An 18,500-nucleotide genomic window follows, 5' to 3' on the forward strand; every position below is an offset into this window, starting at 1 on the left:
GACTTTAATTACAATTTAGGTGTAAGTCATGTGTCCCTTTATATTCCTTATTATTTTTATTGACTTTCCTTTTACTTTTTCTTATTAATGTGAAAAAGACTTTTAAAAAAGCTATTAGGCCAAGTCAGACTTTTAAAAAGACCAGGCCCGGGCAAAAATAAAAGTCTTTGATAGACTATAGGCCAAACTTAAGCCTCAAAAATTCATCGTAGGCTAGACTCAGACCTTTTAAGGCCTAGCCTAACTTATTCCCACCCCTAATTGATACCTAGATACGACGACTGGTTACACGATTCAATTTTGAATAAGGCAACTCGTGCAGGTAATTGATTTCGTTATTTGATATATAAGCCAATATGCAAATGTAGTCTCTTTCTATATGGATTTAAACATTACTCTGCAGATTGAATGCAACTTTTTGATGTCATGAAACCCAAATTTATATACAATAATAGTCAGCATTCAACTTATAATGTTCAGCAAAAAGGGAGGGAAACCCCCTCTCTTCTCAACGGGGAGAACATTACATTATTCATGGTGATTTCTATGAACTAAATGAGCTTTTTGTTGTTGGCTTGTAGTAATTTGGCTCCATTGTCGAAGATTTCATTTCATGCTAGCAAGATGCACAATCAGCTCACAACTTAGATAGAGAATAGTCCAAGGCATCCACAAGAAAATCTGCACACGTGGAGAACTGTCAGTCAAATGTAATGACATTTTGCATCTAAGTTTGTTGAGAGAGTGAGGACAGAACTATACCTGCATCATCTTTGGAGAAACACATTGGTGGCTTGATCCTGAAAACATTGCCATGAAGTCCTCCTTTCCCAACTAGCACACCGAGTTCTTCAATGCATATACAAATAAATTGTTAAGACTGTTTGGAAGTTATTTTGGAAAATAAGGCTTCACATGCATAGAATAAAATGGTTCTTGTGTAACCTCTGAGTTTTTCAAACACAACAGCAGTTTCAGCCTTTGCAGGTGTCTTGTTGGTTCGGTCAGTAACCAACTCTAAGCCTACCATTAGTCCCCTTCCCCTGACATTTCCTATGACTGGCACATTACACAAAAAATGAGAATAATAAACAAAAATAACAGAAACACGAGAAACATTCTTGTGTATATAGCTCCATAGTAGAGTAATATGGAAACCTCTCAACCCGAAAGTTTATGCCCCTGCCTAATAAAGAATGCATTAGAGAGAAAGTGTAAATGTACCATAAACGAAGTGTATTACAAAATAAATAAAAAACTAAGGCCTTGTTTGTTTACTGTTTTTAAAGAACAGTTTTCTGTTTTCTAAAATTTGTTTGTCTCCCAAGTATATTTGAAAGTGTTTGTCTCTTGGACACATTTCTGTTTTCTAAAAGTTGTCTCCAGCGGCACTTGAAGAAACAAAAGAGGATGAGAAAACACCTTCCAGCTTCTGTTTTTTTTTTTAGTTTTTAAAACACTTATTTTGTAAAAGATTTTGAAAAAAATAAATTTTGAACAAGAAATTGATTGCTGAGTAGTGTGAAAAATTGCTTTAGAAAAGCAAATTTTAAAACAAAAACAAGCGAGAAGAGAATCAATCAGTCCCTAACTATTTCGGGGGTGTTAAATTCAAGACAACATACTGTCATGTCTTTCCATGAGAAATCTCAAACGTTCAAGCAAATAAGATCCGACATCAGCACAGTGAGCTTGACGCTTCTCCTTATCAAGAACCCTAAGCACTGCAAGTCCACCAGCAGAGCAGACAGGGTTCCCACCAAAGGTATTAAATTGAATCTTTTGGGCCATCACACTTGCAATTTCTGGAGTTGTAACTACAGCTCCCAATGGCAGACCATTGCCAATACCCTGATACAAATTAACACGAGATATGATGAAATAGCAGCAGAAGATATGAAGGTTAAAAAGTTAGAACAAAATAATTTCCACAATGAAATATGGCAGAAAAAAATACACACTTTAACGAAAACATACCAAAAATAAAATATCTTAAACTGAAAATTTAAAGAAAAACATGAGATTATGCTAAAAGAATATAACACATGATGAACAACATAAGATACAAATAATGGTACAGACCTTTGCCATGGTAACTATATCAGGAATGACACCCTGTGTCTCAAATCCCCAATAATGGCTTCCTGTTCGGCCAAAACCAGTTTGAACTTCATCGGCAATGCAGACACCACCAGCCTTATGTATAATGTCATAAACAAGTTTCAAATACCCTGGTGCCAGTTCAACTGCTCCGCCAACTCCCTAGAATAAGTCATGAAGAAAAAGTAAACCAAAAAGGCAATGTGATGTTCTAAATCTCCAACTTCATTATTCTGAAAACTTCTAGCTTTGATGCTGCCCATGATCTGCTTGCAGTCCGACTCCAAGATTATAATATTAAGCTCATGGGACAATAACCAGTTTAGAGTAACCCTAGATTAAACATACCTGAATTGATTCGGCTATAAATCCAGCAACTTTTCCCGAAGTTCCGTAGTCAATATGGTCTTGGACATCATTTGCATAACTAGCAGCATCTGTACCAAAGGCTCCATGATATGGATCTGGATTCATAACATGATGAACATGGCCCTAAAAGGTTTAAATCATTGTTAAGAATAATTTCCATATATGATCATCCTACCAATTGAAAATTATAATTAAATTTACAGACAAACCTCTGGAATTGGGTATTTCCACGAGTTCAGAGCAGTCAGACCAAGTGTACTAGAACTCCCCCCATGATATGCATTTCTCAAAGAAATCATACCGAGATTACCAGTACATAAACGGGCCATCATCATTGCTAATTCATTTGCTTCTGAACCAGAATTTACAAAATAAACAACCTGCAATTTAAAATCATGTTTTTAACTGTCATCAATTAGGATCCTGGTTTCCTTGTCAAAAGAAATCTAGCCACATTAAAAAACTGAACACTAAGAGCAAGGAAAATGCGGCTAATGTGACCACAATTGCGGTTGCACTGGGTCAAAAACCCTTTACATTGCAGCTGCAATTGCGGTTATGACTCACAATTTAAAACTATATTATAAGGAACTTCAAGAATGGGAGGCATAATGCAATCATACAGTCAAATATTCGAGGAGCAAGAAAAACAGACCTTAAGGTTTCCAGGCATTTTTGCTGCCAATGCCTCAGCAAAGTCACCTATTGTATGGTGTAGATATATGGTTGTAGCATGCTGCAGAAGTTTACTCTGCTCCGTGATAGCATTCAAAATTTCAGGGTGGCAATGTCCGCAAGAAACAGTAACTATTCCCGCAAATGCATCAAGGTAACGCCTCCCACTATCATCATAAAGATATTGCATCTTCCCTTCCACGATATTCAGCTACACACACATTCAAAATTTGAATCACACATCAATTACAAGGCATAATTTCTTAAATAAACAAAATGATGAAAAAGAGACATGAAGGGACTATATGATTTTCTTCTCATTCTTTTGTTTCAAAGATTATTTTCTAAATCCTCTAGCCCCTTATCCTACTGTTCTGGTAAAAACAAAATAATAAAAATCCCAATTGTTTTGGAATCATGAAGCCTACACGAAAGTCAAAGCGAACAATCACTCAAAAGTCAAAAGTGGTAAGCCTAACAATGCAGCTGGCTTGAGATCGGAACAGTTTTTAAAACAAGTGAGAGATATTTTTTCATTCTCTCAAGAGTTTAAGAAAAAAACTTTTAGAGAGAGAAAAATGTGTATAGGAGACAAACAAATTTTAGAAAACAGACACCTTGCTAAATCCGTTAATGTTTGCCTGATCGGAAACGCATCGATCTTCACAGACATTACAGATTCACATTACGCGAAAACAAAAAACAAAAAAAAAGAAAAAGAAGAAGAAAGGAAATAGAAAAGGTTTCGGGGATGCTAAGGTGGTCGGTGTCGATTTCGGAGACTCACAGGTTTCTTATAGTAGTGGAAGACGGAAGGACCGAGGAACGTTTTGCGCTTGGCGAAGACTTCATCGGCGGAGGGACCGTTGTAAGGGTGCGGCTGGTGATCGAACGGGGGGAGCTGCGGAGGCGCGACGGTATCGGCGGCGGCGGCGGCAGCGGCGGAGGGTAGGAGAGAGGAAAAGCACGCGCGTTGCTTGGCGATTGCAATGGTTCTCTTGAGTGGCCTCTGCATCGCCGCCATAGCTGCTTTGGTTGGGTTCTGTTCTGATTTTTCGATGGTGGGTATATATATATATATGTATAGTATTTTATTATTTTATTACCATGTTTGTGTTGTGGCGACTGAGTGAGTCACGAGTTATTCTGACACGCGAGGTGAGATTGTGGAGAGAGAGAGAGAGAATGCATGTGCATATGTGAAACTGAAATATTTGGCGTCCGTTGAGGGAGGGAGGGAGGGAATGCATATGCTGATGTGGAGAGGAATCTAGACGAGTCCCCCACGTACCATGAATCAAATATTTTAACATTAGAAATAGAAAAAAGATCTCGTGTTCCAATTCAAGGTAAAAAATTTCATAGGGGGTTTCACTTTTTGTATCACCGATCATCAAATAATGACTTTTACCATTAATTTGAATTTAATATTCTTAAAGGAGAGAACATCAATTTTCCTCATTTTTAACCCGTTTTAAAATTAGAGGATTCAATAAATAAAAACTTACCTAGGACATAGGCAAATCAGACTCAGTCCACCAATGATGCCGTGGGGATATATATATATATATAGGTAATGTATCATTTTAAAGTAATACATTTTTATATAAATAATATTATGATAATATAATATTTTATAAATATTAATTTTTAGAAGTATCTTATTATTTTGTAATTTTTTTTTTATTATTATTTTTGAATTTGAAGATGTTTTTTTCAATATTTAAAAAGATAATAGTTTGTTAATAACTCAACTCAATAACCAACTCAATCTAATTTAATTAAAGTTGAGGTAGATTAAATTGAATTAACAAAATAAAAAAAATTCAATTCAATTAAATTTAATTGTATTGGATTGAAAAATTAATAAAATTCAACCCAATTCTGACTATTTTCACCTCTAAGGCTACCAAACCAATAATATTACATTACATTATCCCCTCATGTTTAAAAAAAAAAAAAAACACACACACTAGGGGCTTCCCTGCGTTATTGGAAAGAGAAAGAAAGCTAATTTTGGATACATAAATGATCGACCTTGGAATTTACAATGATGATGTGTTAAGTAGGATCGGACTTCTCTCTACTCCGTCCCTTTCCTAGTTATTCTTGCTGTGTTTATGTGTTGTTCATTTAAAATAATATTTCATAATAACACTTATGTTAATATTTAATTATAGACCCATTTTATAAAAATCATATAAATTATGTAGATTTGAAGGGAAAGTACATGAACAGTTTCAGAAAAGATAGAAGAGAAGTTAAATTGGTGTTAAATAATGGTTAAGTAAATTGAAAGCTAATAAATGGTTAAAGTTTGATATTAAAATAATAATAGATTATTTAATTAGATAACAAATAAAAAAGTTAATTTTTGATGCATGAGACTCATAGATGACATGTGATAAATGATAATGTCACATTATTATTGAAAATTATTAAGTAAGTATAGTCATTTAAATTTAAAAAATTATAAATAAAATTAATTTGTTATATTTTTAATAAATTTAAAGTTAAAATATAAATTTTTTTATCTTTCACAGACTTATGTCTAATAATTTTAAGTACGAAAATAAATATTTTTTTATAATATAAAAAAGCGTCAGAGTTAAGATTCATTATGGGAATTATCTCGTATCATAAAAACACTTTCAGTTTATAGAAAAGATGATTCTCACAGCACTATATAGAATTGACAAGCAAACGATTATGTCCGTTCAGCTTAAAGTCATAGTCACAATCTTGGTTTAAATATTGAAAAATGATAGTAACACATTTTTTTTTCATATTTTTAAAATATTTTTTTATCAACTAAAATTTATTAAAAATTTCAATTTTTTTATTTCATTTATCATTTAATATTGTCTCTTTTAAATTTGTAATTTCTAGAGAAATTCAACTAATAACAGAATAAGTATTAAAAATAGTGCATCAGAAGTACTACCTTATTAGCACTCTTCTTAAACATTCTGTCAACCTAAGGAAATGTTTAGTAAAAAATAAGTTTTTTTCATGTAAAAAATCATGACTCACAATCATGAATATTGAACATTGTATTTCCTTGTTATACTAATTATTTGTTAATTCAACTCAGTTTTTAAGGAGGTTATTAAATGATACAATAATTATTTAAATTATATGAATATAATTTAATTTTTTGTCATAAATAATTTATATTTTATATAATTAAAAATAGATAATATGTATGCATATAAAACAATAATGAAATATTTAGTTTACAAATAATTTATCATATAAAGACGTAAAGTCCTCAAATATTTCTTCATTATAAAAAAAGAATACATGCAATCCAAACAAAAGTACGTGTGGGTGTGTTTTTCAGAACACAGACGTGTCTGTTTAGAACTTAAGATTAAGACGATGATTATGATCTGAATAATGAGATCATGTTTGATGGGAATCTAGCTGTCTTACATACAAATGGGGCTATGCTCTGCTGGCAGGATCAGTGCATAGCCATTGCACGATAAACAATCCAAGATTCAGAATCTGTGGGTCTTATCCGCGACGCACAAAACAAGGAAACACCGGATTATTTATAGTATCAACTTGTCATAATCCCAGCCTTCTCCATGTTCGGTGCTACACTGGTCGCATTCTATCACCCTTCACCAATCACTTTCATTTTACATACATACGGAAACAAGAATGCTATTTGAATCATTTTTCAGTTTTTTTTTTTTATATCTTAATTGTTTATTAAGACTGTTTCAAACGGATTTGTTAGTAATCTTCTCACTAAATATATAATACTAGCATTCTGCACCTTTTTAATCGAAAAAAAAACTATTTTATTTATTTGAATTCATGGTATTCAAGTATTTTCTCCTCACTTACTTTCCTCTTGGCATTTGTACCTTTTTCCCTCCCTAGTTTGTTAACTGAGTAATTCTTATAAGGTTGAATGAAAATAAAATTCCTAGCAACCCATTCAAGCTGAAAAAAGTAGTAATATTAAAATTTAACAATGCGGAGCGGAGGGACCACCACAACTCATAGTGTGGGATAGTCCAAAAATAGATTTTCTTCACTCTACTATCTTTGCAGTTTTGCTAAGATTTTAATTTGTGGACCCATGGTCATCACCAGTTATTTTATTTTTGTAGTATTTTTTTTTTCCCTTAAGACATGTTTCTTCGGAGATAATTAGGCATCAAACGTAAATACCTCTTATAGCATAGATTCAGACCTTTTTTGTCACCTTGTGAGAGATAAACCCCATTAGATCTAACTCTTCTTGATTTTTTTTAAAAAAATTAGTAATAAAAGGTAGGTATTTTTCTATTTTAAACACTTTGACTATATTTTGTTTCTTCTTCTATCACATCATATAATTTATTATATTTATATTTTTTAATCATGTATCTCAATATTTAATTAGATGTTAGGTGTTAAATAGGTGGTATGATGTCCACAAATTAATTATAATGCATAGTTGGTAATTTGTGATAACAACATCAGCATAAAGATAATTTGTGATTGAACCATGAAATTCTAGCACCCAAATTTTGAAAAACAGCAAATAGTATCTGCATAGTTGGAAGATGAATTCACTAATCACCTGCACCGACTTTTCTTTTCTTTTACTAGTGAATAATCTGCCTATGCCATAACTTTTTATTATTACTCTGTTGTTTTCAGTACTGTGCAGAAAACATGACAAATCAATCTTTTAGTAATGATTTCAAATTACTTAAGAATTATCAATGTACATGGATTAGCAATAACATCATTGATAAAAACTCAACTTGTTAGTTACAGATTTACTCATTGCTCTTTTAGGATTGGTTGTCACCAACTTATTAGCTTTGGCAGCTGTCAGTCTAATGCATTCTTCATAGGCCACAATACCACGAAGACAAAGGGCAATATGCTGGAAATAAATTCATACCTGTGAACTAAAATGAACCCAGTCGTGAAAGACGAAGCCAGACAAATTTTATTCATGAGGCAAACGGAAAAATATGCTAAAGTAATATTCAACTTGACTTAAATCAAAGGGAAAATCGTCAATAGTTATAAATAAAGAAGAGACATCAATTGCTTTTAAATTAGTTATATTATTCAATGGATATGCGGTGGTGTGGTGTTTTAAACTAATCACCACCACCACGATCATCAAAAGTTTTATTATATTAGACGAGATTGGTTACACAAATCATATAACATCATTCGGATCGGTCAGAGACCAAATATTCAGATATATTTACTATGAAATCTTTCTCAACAATTTTCCTTCAATGATCTTTTTGGTCTCCCACTTTTCCTTTACAAAAAACTCAAAACCATGCAATTTCCTTTCTTTACTAGTGCTTCTACCTTATTGGTCGTGGTCAACCGTTTAAATAAAAAATATATATAGTCTAAAATTCTTTTGCAAACGGTTTGGGAGGCTATGGTTACTATGTAAGCTTAAAAAGCTCCGCTCCAGCAAGTCACACAATCAATTGAGAATTCCTTCTGGTACTTTCAGTAACATGACAGCTCAAGCTTTTAATCTTGATTTAAAATTACATCAGAATGATAATTGTACATGAATTATCAATAAGACCATTGTTAATAACTCAATTTTGTTAGTTATAGATTTACACATTGCTTTTCAGCTGCAAGTCTGCTCTTTTTGGATTGGTTGTCATCAACTAATTAGCTTTGGTAGCGGTCAGATCTGATGCATTCTTCATTTGATAGATCATAGTGCCAAGACAAGGGGCAATGAGCTGGAAATACATCTATACCTATGAACAAAAATGAACCCGGACATGAAAGGCAAAGCCAGACAACATGTGAAGCCCAGGCAATAGGATCTTGATCTTCTATGCCTATCTCTTTGTTGGTTAAACTTCATTAAAAGGGTTTAGTGCTTCATTTGAAACTGGCAAACTTGCAACAAGCAGCAAGAAAAAAAACATGTTTAAGTGAACAGATACAACTTAAAAGTGAACAGACGCAACTTAAGGAAACCAAAAACAAATACAGTGAAGAATAAAATTGCATTCTGTTGTTCTCATAAATTTCTTTACAAGATAACAAATCAAGCAAATCATACGAAATCAATTTTATACACAGACCAGTAATGAAACATTATACTCAGACCAGTAAGGAAAATAAGCAAACATCATCTCTTGTATTCTTGTTTCTTTTGTCCTAAGAATATTAATTTTCAGCATCAGATGTCAATTTAACCAAGTATTTTAAAATGCCTAAAGTTGCCCCAGGTTTCGTAGTTGTGAATTCCTAATTTGAAGGTACTTGCATAAATTATTAATAATAAAGGATAATTCTTCAGAGCTTATCATCTGAAAACCAAAAACAAGCCTGAGTTTGAAATTTGAAGGTGAGTACAGGAACAGAGAAGTAGCATCTCATAAAATGAATTATATAATTTCAAGTAAATAGCATCATTATGAAAAGTAAAAAAAGGAAAGTGATGTCATGTGATAGAGAAGTGATGGCAAAGGATAAGTATACCATCTCACAAAAACTGAGCTGTTTGTACACAAGTCATTGATGAGCCAAAATATTCTTCACATGAGTAGCCAACTTTGAAAACTCTTGGGGGTTGTTTGAGTCAGTAGCTGCATTAGCAGATTTTGAATTTGATGTGTTTGAATCAGTTGCAGCATTAGCAGATTCTGAATTTGCTGTTTTTGAATCAGTTGCAGCATTAGCAGATTCTGAATTTGCTGGTAAAGACGCAACAGCACCCAAAGCATCCAAGAAGAACCTCTTATTAGGGACAATACCATCTTTATCCATATGCTTCAGCAATTTATCAAGAAGCTCCTTCTGGTTGGCTTTAGTGTAAGCCTTATAAAGAAGTTTAAATGTTGATGAATCTGGATATATTTTTATACTATTTGCTCTTTCAAACAGTGAATCTGCTTCCTGTGGTAAACCATTTATGCAGTAAACATCAAGCATAGCATTTAGGGTTGAAACTTTTATGTGAGCTTTTGACTCAACCAGCTCATCAAACAATTGTGCAGCCCTGGAGACACAATCACAGAAGCCATACATATAGATCAGACTCTCATGCGTAACAAAGCTTGGTGTGTAACCCATGTCAGTCATCCTCTTGAAAACATCTTCTGCTTTATCCTTAAGCCTTGCCTTCCCATAGTTCAAAATCATTGAATTAAACGTGGGCAGTGATGCTCTCTCCTTTGAGCGCAACAAACTTTTAAATACCTGCTCCATCTTACCAAACTCCTGCTTCTTCCCATAGGAATCAATCAGCAAGTTAAAGGTAATCAAGTCAGGTTTACACTGGTTGCTTTTCATTCGAGCAAGCACTGCTTCCATTTCGCGGATCATCCCATTTTTACCATAAGCATCCATCACACCATTAAAAGTGTAAATATCGGGCGAAACAATGCTCTCATCAAGATCCTTAAACAAAGAATTGACCTGCTCCACGTTCCGAGCTTGAGCAAAAGCTCTCAAAAGAATGTTGTATGTAACAATGTTGGGCTTACACCGCTCCATTCCTTTCATCTTCTGAAAGTAGCCAATGGCTTTAGCCAAAGCCTTTGTTTTGTCCCGCGAATGAAGGTGAGCTGTAATTAGCGCATTGTAGACAGAAGTATCAGGACGACAACCAGTATTACGCATCTCTGAGAAAAGCCACATAGCCATTCTGGTTTGCCCTTTTTTCCCCATAACTGATATGAGTTTTGAGTAAATCCCATTATCAGCAATATACCATCGTTGTTTTTGCATCCATCTAAAAACCTGAATGCCAAACAAAATTCACAACTACAATGAGACAGAGATAACCATTGACATCATCATTCATGCTCCCCTATTTTAACTAATGCATATTACTATGTTCTTGCACTGTATATACTATATATTAAAACAATGAGAAGTATCCATTTCGATTTGCTCATTGCCGTTAATTTTCCCACACTTTATTTGTTTATTTTTCTCACATTCTAGGTCATATCACAGTTATCATCACAATATTTTTTGATATTACCATTGTTATATGCATAAAAGGCCAATCTTAATGAACGAGAGAATGTACTAATTTTATTTAAAAAGGGATAATAATAATAAATCTTTCAGCACCGGACAACAATTTTACAAATGATAAAAGAAAGGTTTTAAAAAACGAAGGCAAACGTGATTTGGGGCCCAAACATCAAGGTTTATTAATTGTCCGCGAATGCAATTAGGAACACATGAGGCGCATTTGTTCACCAAAAGCGATGAAAGATTAAAAAGCTTAAAAGATATTGCTAAGAAGGGGGAAGTGAGCGACCTCAAGGCATTGGAGCCAGTTGTCGTGCTTGGCGAGTTCTTCGAAGAGCAAAAAGCAATGTTGGGTTCGGACCTGCTTGACATACTTGTTCAGCGTCTTCAGCAGAGGCTCTTTGTCGTTGCTCGTGAGCAAACGAACCAGCTCTTGCGCTTCCGAATTGTGGTTGCTTTTCTTCCTCTTGGGTCTGGCACCGCATGAAATTCGGCTAAGTGGGGCCGCGCCAGGATGGGTACCGTAGCTTGCAAATGAAGGAGAAGAAGATAGACTAGACATGGGAACTCAAACTCAAACACAGAGATTGATTCAATTTACGCACTCCCACATTGGGCTTAATAAAAAGCCCAAATAGATGACTAGAAAGGCCTGAGCCTGGCCTCTTACAATAAACATGCAAATTGGAAAAGATAAATCTTATTACGTATAAATGAAACTGCTTTCAAAAAATATGACATTCCTTAAATGCAACCTAGGTTATGTTTGAAAAGTTATTTCAATTATTTTCCATTTTTTATTAATTAATATTTTACTGTTTATTAAATAAGTTTATTTTTTAAGTAGTTTTTAATATTTTTTTAAATATTTATTTTTAGTTTTTATTTTTTATATTTTCTTTTATTTTTATTCTCAATACATTTATTTAGTTTTCTTATTATGTTTTTTAAAATAAATCATAATTTTATTATTTTTCTATCGTGTTATATTTTTTATTTATTTCAACAGTTTTTTTTATTGAACATTTATACTTTAATAAATTAATTTTTCAAAACTAATTTTGTGAAAGATAACTTTAGTTTTCATTATATGTTGTAGGATTTAAGATATTTTTTTCAGTTGTGAATCTCTTTATACAACAAAAGAACTAATAGCTAGTCTTAGTAATTTTCTAAATTTTAGATTGCTCTCACTTATTCTAAACAACTGAAAAATAAAATTTAAAACTAAAAAACAAACACATTCGATCTAAATAATTACTTGGGGGTGAATGGCTTCTTCAATGACTCCTTTTTTCATTTACTTAGATTTATCGTAGTTGCTAGTCTCTTTTTCAGACGGTCTTGATGTTTTAACCTAAAAAAAAATGCTGTATTGATACTTATGCTACTACACACCAAAAAAGACATTGAGAAAATAAATAGTAGTAATAGTGTTATATATAGTCATATATATAACACTATTGTACCGATATTGTTACATGCAGTATTATATGGTTGATAGAACACTTTCAAGTATTGACGAAACATTTTTGACCAACTTTTAGTTCACAATTTGTCACATATATCATCAATCTACTTTCAGCTGCCACATATCGTGGTCAACTTCTTGTGCCTACTCCCATAGCCATATCTTCGTTTTTATGCATACCCAGCTCATTTGATCTTAACAACATCCGTGCATAGTCATAAGTCGCCTGTAGGGAAAGTTAAAAAGCAACAGATTAGAAACCAAGAACTGCTTTGTTTGCTAAGGCGTATGGTGAAAGATCGAGCATTGCCTTTTGCACTTTGAAAAACTTGACAAGGATCATACAAGTCACTATAATCGCTTGAGTTATGTTCCCATCTATACTCTAAAACAAGAGAGTCTTGAGACACATAACTATTATTTCTTGAAGGTAAGGAAGGGAAAGGGTCAATATTAATGCATTTTATTCACTTTTACTGATAAAAAAAAAGGAAGAGAAAGGGTAACTTATTTTTTCCATAAATATTATTGAAATCTACCTAATTAAACATACTATGAAATTGTTTTTCCTAATCCCTTTCATTGGAAAGCCGATACGTGGGAATGGCATGTAGATGATTGGCCCTAGGCATTGTGAGTCCGAACTCCTCTTTCATGTCCAAGTCATCTGGCAAAATGTCTTTTGGTAGTTTCCAATCAAAACAATGCACAATCTGTGCCACTGTTAGACGAACCACAGTTAGACCCAATTGCAATCCTGGACAACCCCTTCTGCCAGACCCAAATGGTATCAGCTCGAACTCACGCCCTCTCACATCTATGCTGCTTCCTTCAAATCTCTCTGGCCAGAACTTCTCTGCCTCATCCCAAGCACTTGGGTCTCTCATAATTGCCCATGCATTCACTATCACCCTTGACTTTTTAGGTATGAACAAATCTCCAACCATGCAATCTTCCGTGGACTGGTGTGGTATGAGCAACGGTGCCACCGGATGGAGCCTCATGCTTTCCTTTACAACCATGTCCAAATACACCAACTTGTCCAAGTCCGATTCCTCCACCTTCCTCTTCATACCCACCACAGTTTCTAATTCCATTTGGACTTTCTTCATCACCCTTGGATTCTTTAGGAGCTCTGAAAGCGTCCACTCAATTGCTGTAGCAGAAGTATCCATTGAACCAGCCAACATATCCTTTGCCAAAAAAACAAAACGTGTCAAAGAGAGTGAGAATTTGACAGCCAGTTCTAAAAGCCGCCAACTTAATGTAGAACATTTGATACTTCATATGTTCGTCATGGCACCTTTTCTCGTATATATATAGTCATATACTAGCAGCTAATATGTATAGATAGATAGTTATATAGAGAGTAGAAAAAAAGGCTAAACGGTGTTATTCATTTTACCAGCAATATGGCTTTGATATTGGGGCGTTCAATGCGGTATTCAGATTCTTCAGTACCGACAAAGTCCAACATGACATCCACAAAATCCTTTGTCCTGTCTTCACCCTTCTCTGATTGCAAGTGTTCATCAATAATTTTCTCGAAGAAGTCATCGAAGATTTTGCCAACTACTTTCATGCGCTTGGTTAGGCCTTGAAGGTCAAGTGCAGCAATGTAAGGAATGTAATCTCCCATGTTAGGAGTTGCTGCTAAGTGCATTCCCTCTTGCATCACAGCCTTGAACCCCTTCTCATCCAAGTCGCGGTCCATGTACTTCTTCCCCAAAACCATTCTGCAAGACATGTCTGCACTGAGTGTTGAAACTTTGGCACTGAGATCAACAACAGCTCCATCTTTGGCTGCCTCTCGCAGAAGCTTGACCATCAGGTCAAGCTCCTCTTCCCTCATGCTTCTGAAGGAGTTAATTTTGGTGTGGCTTAGCAATTCCAACGTGCACATCTTGCGCACGTTGCGCCAGTAAGAGCCATATTCAGCAAAGCTTAAGTTTCTCTGCTCCCAAGAGATGTATTTTGCAGCTTCAAGAGGTGGTCTACTAGCAAAGACAAGGTCATGGGTCTTGAGGAACAGTTCAGCAGCTTGTGGAGAAGAAACAACAATGGTGGGCACAAAACCTAAGCGCAAGTGCATGACAGGTCCATATTTTTGGGCTAGTTGGTGCAGGTCACGATGAGGATTTGGTCCCAACTTGTGAAGGCTTCCCAAAATTGGCAACCCTCTGGGACCAGGTGGCAATTTCTTTGCCTTGTTCTTGCTAATTCTCCGTAGCCACATATAAGCAAGAGAAACCAAAAAAATGGCTATCCAAATCATCGTTGCTATTGCCAAGTGTGTATATATTTTTGCTGCCAAAATGAAGCAATTGTGGAGTGATGTTTGTGTCTTTGTGATACAGGGTTTATATAATGTATTTTGTGTCCATTGTGACATGATTCATGACGAGTGATGAGTATCATAATTGGTATTTACGGGTCAGAGCAAGACATGCACCTCGATGTTTCCGTGGCCATCGCCTTAGTTGAACGACTCGGCGCCTGCACAAGATATATATATACTTTGGTATTTCCGCGTGTTTAGATTTTAAAGTGCAGCTGCTGCAAACTTATCTTTTTTATTGCATGCTGCAATATCCAAATTGGATTATTTCAAGCCATTCTCACACTTATATATGCACTAAAAACAAAAGAACTAAAGTTAAAAAAAGTATGAATAAATAATAGAATGAGAAGAAGAATTGGAGAGAAATTAAAAATTTAAAGGAGGCTGAAGTGGGAACACGTACGTACGTCTGTCTCGTTGATTTAGTAGAGTTGAGAGCAACTGCGGAAGAAAATAGAGAGACGAGAGATGAAATAAATATAGATGATAAAAAGTGTTATTGCATTAGATTAATTAGATTTTATCCAATATTTAATGGTAAATATTTTTCTCTTTTCATCTATTTAATTATTGGTGATGTTTAAAATTTTGTATAGTTAAAATTAATTTTTCAAAAACTTTCACTTGATTAACTTTTAGTATTTTATATAGAGTAATATCAAAAAATGGGAGAAAAAAACATAAACAATAGAACGAAAAAGAACAAAAGGATAGATAAGGTACACATTTATGTTTCTATCTTCTTTTTGCCCATATAAACTGATGTGATTCATATAAAAAATAATATTTTAAAAGACTTTTTGTCCAATTAGTTTTGTAAACATATAAAATTAACATCAAACTTATATATATAATGAAAATAAAATTATTAATATTTTATATGACCAATATTTTTCTTAATGTAAGATGAATATTTCATTAATTAAGTTATTTAATTATCTATCGATAATTTTTTATTATTTTTTATAAGAGATGATCTAAGTTAAATTAAATAAGATTATGATGGATGATAAAATTTCCTCTTAAATACATAATGACATATGTTCATTCAAAACTAAAACTCAAGAACACCAGTTAACCTAGAACAATCCACATACTTAATGTTATAGATCTTTTAATAATTTAAATATAAACTTACTATTGTTAAACAAATAATAATAATAATAATAATAATAATTATTATTATTATTATTAATAAATGGTTTTAAAGAAAAAATGTAATCCCAAATAAATTTTAGAAAAATAAGTTTCACATCTTTTGAAGCATATAATAATAATAATAATAATAATAATAATAATAATAATAATAATAATAATAATATGATGATGATGATGAAAAGAAACATAAACTTTAAGAAAGGGACAAAAAATTTAGTCTTAAGAATGGGATGAATTGATACAAGCCCATGATCACTGCTAAAAGAGAAAATTCGTGGACAAGATCTAAATAAAACTTATGTGACACATTTTATCTCTTTATCTCTCTTTATTCCATCATATCTCTCTTTTTACAATATACAACCTTATTTATATAACTTATTTTCATAAATATAACTTATAAGTGACTAAATTTTTTTCTCTTTTCCATTTTATATTTGAGAGAGATGATGATGTGCATGCAATTGGATATGAAGATTGCTAGAAGAAAGGTGTTTTACGAAGAAACTTCACACTTGAAGTGAAACTTTGTAGTTGAGTTATTTGTTTATTGTTCAATGTGCTTGTGCTTGATTGGCTTTCCTTGAATAATGACATTTTAGATCATGAGCCTAATTAAAATTATTCAATCTAATAGATCGAATCTCAAGATTGTTTTGAAATTAAAATAAATCAAGTGTGTAATGTTTCATATAAGTGTTAATTGATATTATTTGATTAGTTGAAGGGTTGAATAAAGTTTTGAAGATGTTTGGGATGAAAGAAATTAAATTGTTATTAAAAAAAAGATTGTTCTGTACAATTTTAAAAAAAAAATAGAACAATGTAACCGATTACGTGAATGTTTAAAAATTATTATTTTTATCTATAAAAATAAAAAACAAATATTTACAATAATTCATATATTTTATTTAATCAATTATAATAGAATCCCTTAATTTTAAAATTTATTGATTAACATGAACCAACTACCTTTCATCGCATTAAGGCAAAAGCCACTTTTAATGACTTCTGTCTCTTCTCAATCTGACAGGAAAAAGTAACATAGATGTGAATAAAAAATGTGTCTAAACACATTGTATATAAAACTCATAATAAATTAGGAAACCAAGAAAAATTATGAGAAAATGGATTGATTTGTTTTAATCTATTAGCATAGGGTTGTAATTAAATACAATAATCTTAAAAAAGAAATACCCAATGTGGGACTCACTCGTTTTTTATTTCTCTCCACACAATTTCATCTTTTAACCAAATAATACGTCATGTTTTCCTCCACTGTGATAGCGGATTAAGTCTCTCACGGTGGAAAAAAAATATTTTAGCGCTGGAATGTATTTTTTTATTGAGATAAGTGTGGGAATACTATAAGAATGATTACATTGAATTATTTTTTAAAAACAAAAAAAAAAAATTATCTCTTCTTTTTCAACCTATGAAACCATGTCATACAAATTCATTGATATATTCCTTTTATAAAACAAATCAACTTCAATTTTTGAATAATTAATATTACTTTTATTTCTATTATAACAAAAAATTTCCTTTTTACATGAAAAAGATCAATATTAATAATTATGATTTTAGATATGAATAATTATTCAATATCTTATTCATTCACAATAAAATCTTTTCTTTTGACGATGATAAAAAAACATACTTTTTTAAAAAAAGATATCATTTCACCATAATCACAAGTATCTATACATAACTATTTTCCACAAATCAACCACAAAGGATATAACTTGTACTTGCTTATGGATTCTATCCCGGCCCATTTCTCCATTATTGTATTCATTTCATCAGCTTTGAATATGCCACAGAAACATCCATATGCACACCAATCCGAATCCCAAAGGAATGAACCGCACCCAAAAATGTCAGACTTTTCACGCACAAAACCGCATCAATGAGTAGCAAGACAGTGACTGTATCCGGACGAATTCCAGAAAGCCTCATGTGACGTAGAAGACAGGACAGCCTATCAAGGAAGCCAGACTGAGCGAATCCCAACAGCATTGCATTCCAAGAAGCAATGTCCCTCACGGGCATTTCCACAAACACGTTGTGTGCATCGTCCAAGTGACCACATTTGGCATACATGTCAACCATGGCGGTTTGCACGAAAATGTTGGACTGAAAGCAGGATTTGAGGACGCGGGCATAGATGATTTGGGAGTTCCTGCGATGGGAATGTTTGGCACATGCTTTTAAGACGAAGGGAAAGGTTGAGTTGTTGGGCGTGACGCCACTTTGCTTCATCTGGCGGAAGAGAACAAGTGCGTTTTGGGCATGGCCCTGATTGACAAGGTGTCTGATGTTGGAGTTCCACGTCCATAAATTTGAGAAACGGTTGATGCACAGAGTCACACCAGAATAATGGATTACCAT

General features: G+C 33.2%; 4 protein-coding genes across 4 annotated transcripts; all 4 read right to left on the bottom strand.

The window, feature by feature from the left end:
• Positions 1-355: 355 nt before the first annotated feature.
• LOC114413150 (alanine--glyoxylate aminotransferase 2 homolog 1, mitochondrial-like) lies at positions 356-4,367 on the bottom strand. The gene is made up of 9 exons (XM_028377372.1): positions 3,932-4,367; positions 3,125-3,355; positions 2,679-2,849; positions 2,449-2,592; positions 2,083-2,262; positions 1,626-1,851; positions 946-1,059; positions 763-849; positions 356-681 (listed from the first exon to the last, which is right to left on the bottom strand). Exons 1-9 carry the CDS (start codon positions 4,166-4,168, stop codon positions 638-640), a joined length of 1,434 nt encoding a protein of 477 aa, XP_028233173.1. The 5' UTR covers positions 4,169-4,367; the 3' UTR covers positions 356-637.
• Positions 4,368-8,610: 4,243 nt separating this feature from the next.
• On the bottom strand, positions 8,611-11,728 carry LOC114413152 (pentatricopeptide repeat-containing protein At4g39620, chloroplastic-like). The gene is made up of 3 exons (XM_028377384.1): positions 11,429-11,728; positions 9,634-10,896; positions 8,611-9,045 (listed from the first exon to the last, which is right to left on the bottom strand). The coding sequence occupies exons 1-2, from the start codon at positions 11,699-11,701 to the stop codon at positions 9,667-9,669; spliced, it is 1,503 nt and encodes a 500-aa protein (XP_028233185.1). The 5' UTR covers positions 11,702-11,728; the 3' UTR covers positions 8,611-9,045; positions 9,634-9,666.
• A 1,321-nt stretch (positions 11,729-13,049) lies between these two features.
• Positions 13,050-14,926, bottom strand: LOC114413153 (cytochrome P450 CYP736A12-like). Its single transcript, XM_028377385.1, has 2 exons — positions 14,016-14,926; positions 13,050-13,803 (listed from the first exon to the last, which is right to left on the bottom strand). The coding sequence occupies exons 1-2, from the start codon at positions 14,883-14,885 to the stop codon at positions 13,180-13,182; spliced, it is 1,494 nt and encodes a 497-aa protein (XP_028233186.1). The 5' UTR covers positions 14,886-14,926; the 3' UTR covers positions 13,050-13,179.
• A 2,977-nt stretch (positions 14,927-17,903) lies between these two features.
• LOC114411379 (pentatricopeptide repeat-containing protein At4g19191, mitochondrial-like) lies at positions 17,904-18,500 on the bottom strand. Its single transcript, XM_028375079.1, has one exon. The coding sequence runs from the start codon at positions 18,498-18,500 to the stop codon at positions 17,904-17,906; it is 597 nt and encodes a 198-aa protein (XP_028230880.1).

Source organism: Glycine soja, chromosome 5 (assembly GCF_004193775.1).
Source record: "Glycine soja cultivar W05 chromosome 5, ASM419377v2, whole genome shotgun sequence".
NCBI classification, from domain to species: Eukaryota; Viridiplantae; Streptophyta; class Magnoliopsida; order Fabales; family Fabaceae; genus Glycine; species Glycine soja.

What these genes read in the sequence shown, in the direction of transcription:
- LOC114413150 (XM_028377372.1), bottom strand. Translation starts at nt 4,168, where the DNA reads ATGGCGGCGATGCAGAGGCCACTCAAGAGAACCATTGCAATCGCCAAG. An exon ending in AAATGCCTGGAAACCTTAAG is followed by an intron (nt 2,850 to 3,124) that starts GTCTGTTTTTCT and finishes TTTAAATTGCAG; the next exon opens with GTTGTTTATTTTGTAAATTC. An exon ending in ATATAGTTACCATGGCAAAG is followed by an intron (nt 1,852 to 2,082) that starts GTCTGTACCATT and finishes AATTTGTATCAG; the next exon opens with GGTATTGGCAATGGTCTGCC.
- LOC114413153 (XM_028377385.1), bottom strand. Translation starts at nt 14,885, where the DNA reads ATGATTTGGATAGCCATTTTTTTGGTTTCTCTTGCTTATATGTGGCTA. An exon ending in ATATCAAAGCCATATTGCTG is followed by an intron (nt 13,804 to 14,015) that starts GTAAAATGAATA and finishes TTTTTGGCAAAG; the next exon opens with GATATGTTGGCTGGTTCAAT.
- LOC114411379 (XM_028375079.1), bottom strand. Translation starts at nt 18,500, where the DNA reads ATGGTAATCCATTATTCTGGTGTGACTCTGTGCATCAACCGTTTCTCA.
- LOC114413152 (XM_028377384.1), bottom strand. Translation starts at nt 11,701, where the DNA reads ATGTCTAGTCTATCTTCTTCTCCTTCATTTGCAAGCTACGGTACCCAT. An exon ending in ACTGGCTCCAATGCCTTGAG is followed by an intron (nt 10,897 to 11,428) that starts GTCGCTCACTTC and finishes TTTGGCATTCAG; the next exon opens with GTTTTTAGATGGATGCAAAA.